The sequence below is a fragment of the Chinchilla lanigera genome, unplaced genomic scaffold (assembly GCF_000276665.1).
Source record: "Chinchilla lanigera isolate Chin_1 unplaced genomic scaffold, ChiLan1.0 scaffold00002, whole genome shotgun sequence".
NCBI classification, from domain to species: domain Eukaryota; kingdom Metazoa; phylum Chordata; class Mammalia; order Rodentia; family Chinchillidae; genus Chinchilla; species Chinchilla lanigera.
In genome coordinates this window covers 33,638,895-33,640,164 of record NW_004955403.1, presented here as the reverse complement: position 1 = coordinate 33,640,164, position 1,270 = coordinate 33,638,895, and the positions used below count along the sequence as shown (strand labels likewise).

At 60.8% G+C, this 1,270-nt stretch overlaps 1 protein-coding gene across 1 annotated transcript in view; it reads left to right on the top strand.

The window, feature by feature from the left end:
- Window positions 1-893: 893 nt before the first annotated feature.
- Sap30 (Sin3A-associated protein, 30kDa) overlaps window positions 894-1,270 on the top strand; it is a gene marked incomplete in the record, with an annotated part of 6,244 nt that continues 5,867 nt past the window's right edge. The window contains 1 exon segment of the mRNA XM_013513303.1: window positions 894-1,270. Coding sequence (XP_013368757.1) covers window positions 1,182-1,270 — 89 coding nt within the window.

The window sequence follows — 1,270 nt, the reverse complement described above, 5'->3', positions numbered from 1 at the left end:
CACATCTGCAACACACAGGCACACACGCACCACATATGGGCGTGTGGGCGACTCCGGAAATGTGATTTCCTGGCCCCTGGCGCTACCCAGAGCCGCAGCGGGCAAGTTTCTGAGCAGCGGTCAAACAACTCGGTGAGGGTGGGGTTCCACGCCTCCTTTTCAAAGATACTAAACTCCGCCCTTCTCCAAATCCTCTTGAGGAGAAACTGAAAACGCTGGAATGCAGGCGAAAAACAGCCCTGTGATTGTCAACCAGTCAGCTGACCTTGGCGAGGAGGACGGACCTCGCGGATGGGCGTTTCCTGCCCACTCGCAGCAGGTGCCCGATTAATTTGGTGCCTCGACAACTGTCAAGCTGAGATGGAGCTGCAGGACTCGGGACCCGAAGCGCTCCAGGTCCCCTAAGTTTTCCTCGGTTCGGGTTTCCCACAGAAGCATGGCCGAACCAAAACCTGTTTTTCCACAAATACCAAAAGGTTCCCGAAACTTTTTTTCCCACAGGCTCACTTATCCCACCCTCCCCGGACACACACAATTTATGCCTCTCAGGAGTGGGCTAACTTCGTCTGAACACTAACTGCGAAACAGCAGAAACTAAACAGTCTATTTCCCCCAGCGACGCAAGAAACAAGAAGACACCGCAAAGCCCTAACCTCACACTTGCGTTTGCCTGGCGTTCAAAAGCTGGGGGGGGAGAAGCCAAAAAAAAAAAATCCCCTGGCCCGTTGCCGCGCGGAGCATGCTGGGATTAGTAGTTCCCACCCGGCGCGGGGTTTGAATGCAGCACTGGTTGGCTCTCACAGAGGACTACCGTGCCCGCCGTGCCTCTCGGCAGGGTGGAAGGGGCGGGGCGAAAGGAGGCACGTCTTGCTTGCGCAGGTCCAGGAGACGGAGGGAGGCGGAGGCGCAGAGGTCCAAGTGCTGAAGTCTCCATGTGACAGTGAGCGGGATCCCCGCTCCGAGCACCGCTCGACTCTGGATCGCGGCCACAAAAACCTTGCACTGCTCCAGCTCCAACGCAAACCAGCAGGCCGGGGACACCGGGCTTTCGGCCGCGCCGCCGCCGAACTTGGGGTACAGACTGAGTCGCCGCCGCCGGGAGGATTCCGGGGTACCTGGCGGAGGGAGGCGGCGCGGCGCGGCGCGCGGGGATTTCTGTCAGCGCTCCCGAGCACCGAGGCATGAACGGCTTCACGCCGGAGGAGATGAGCCGCGGCGGGGACGCGGCCGCCGCCGTGGCCGCCGTGGTTGCAGCTGCGGCCGCTGCCGC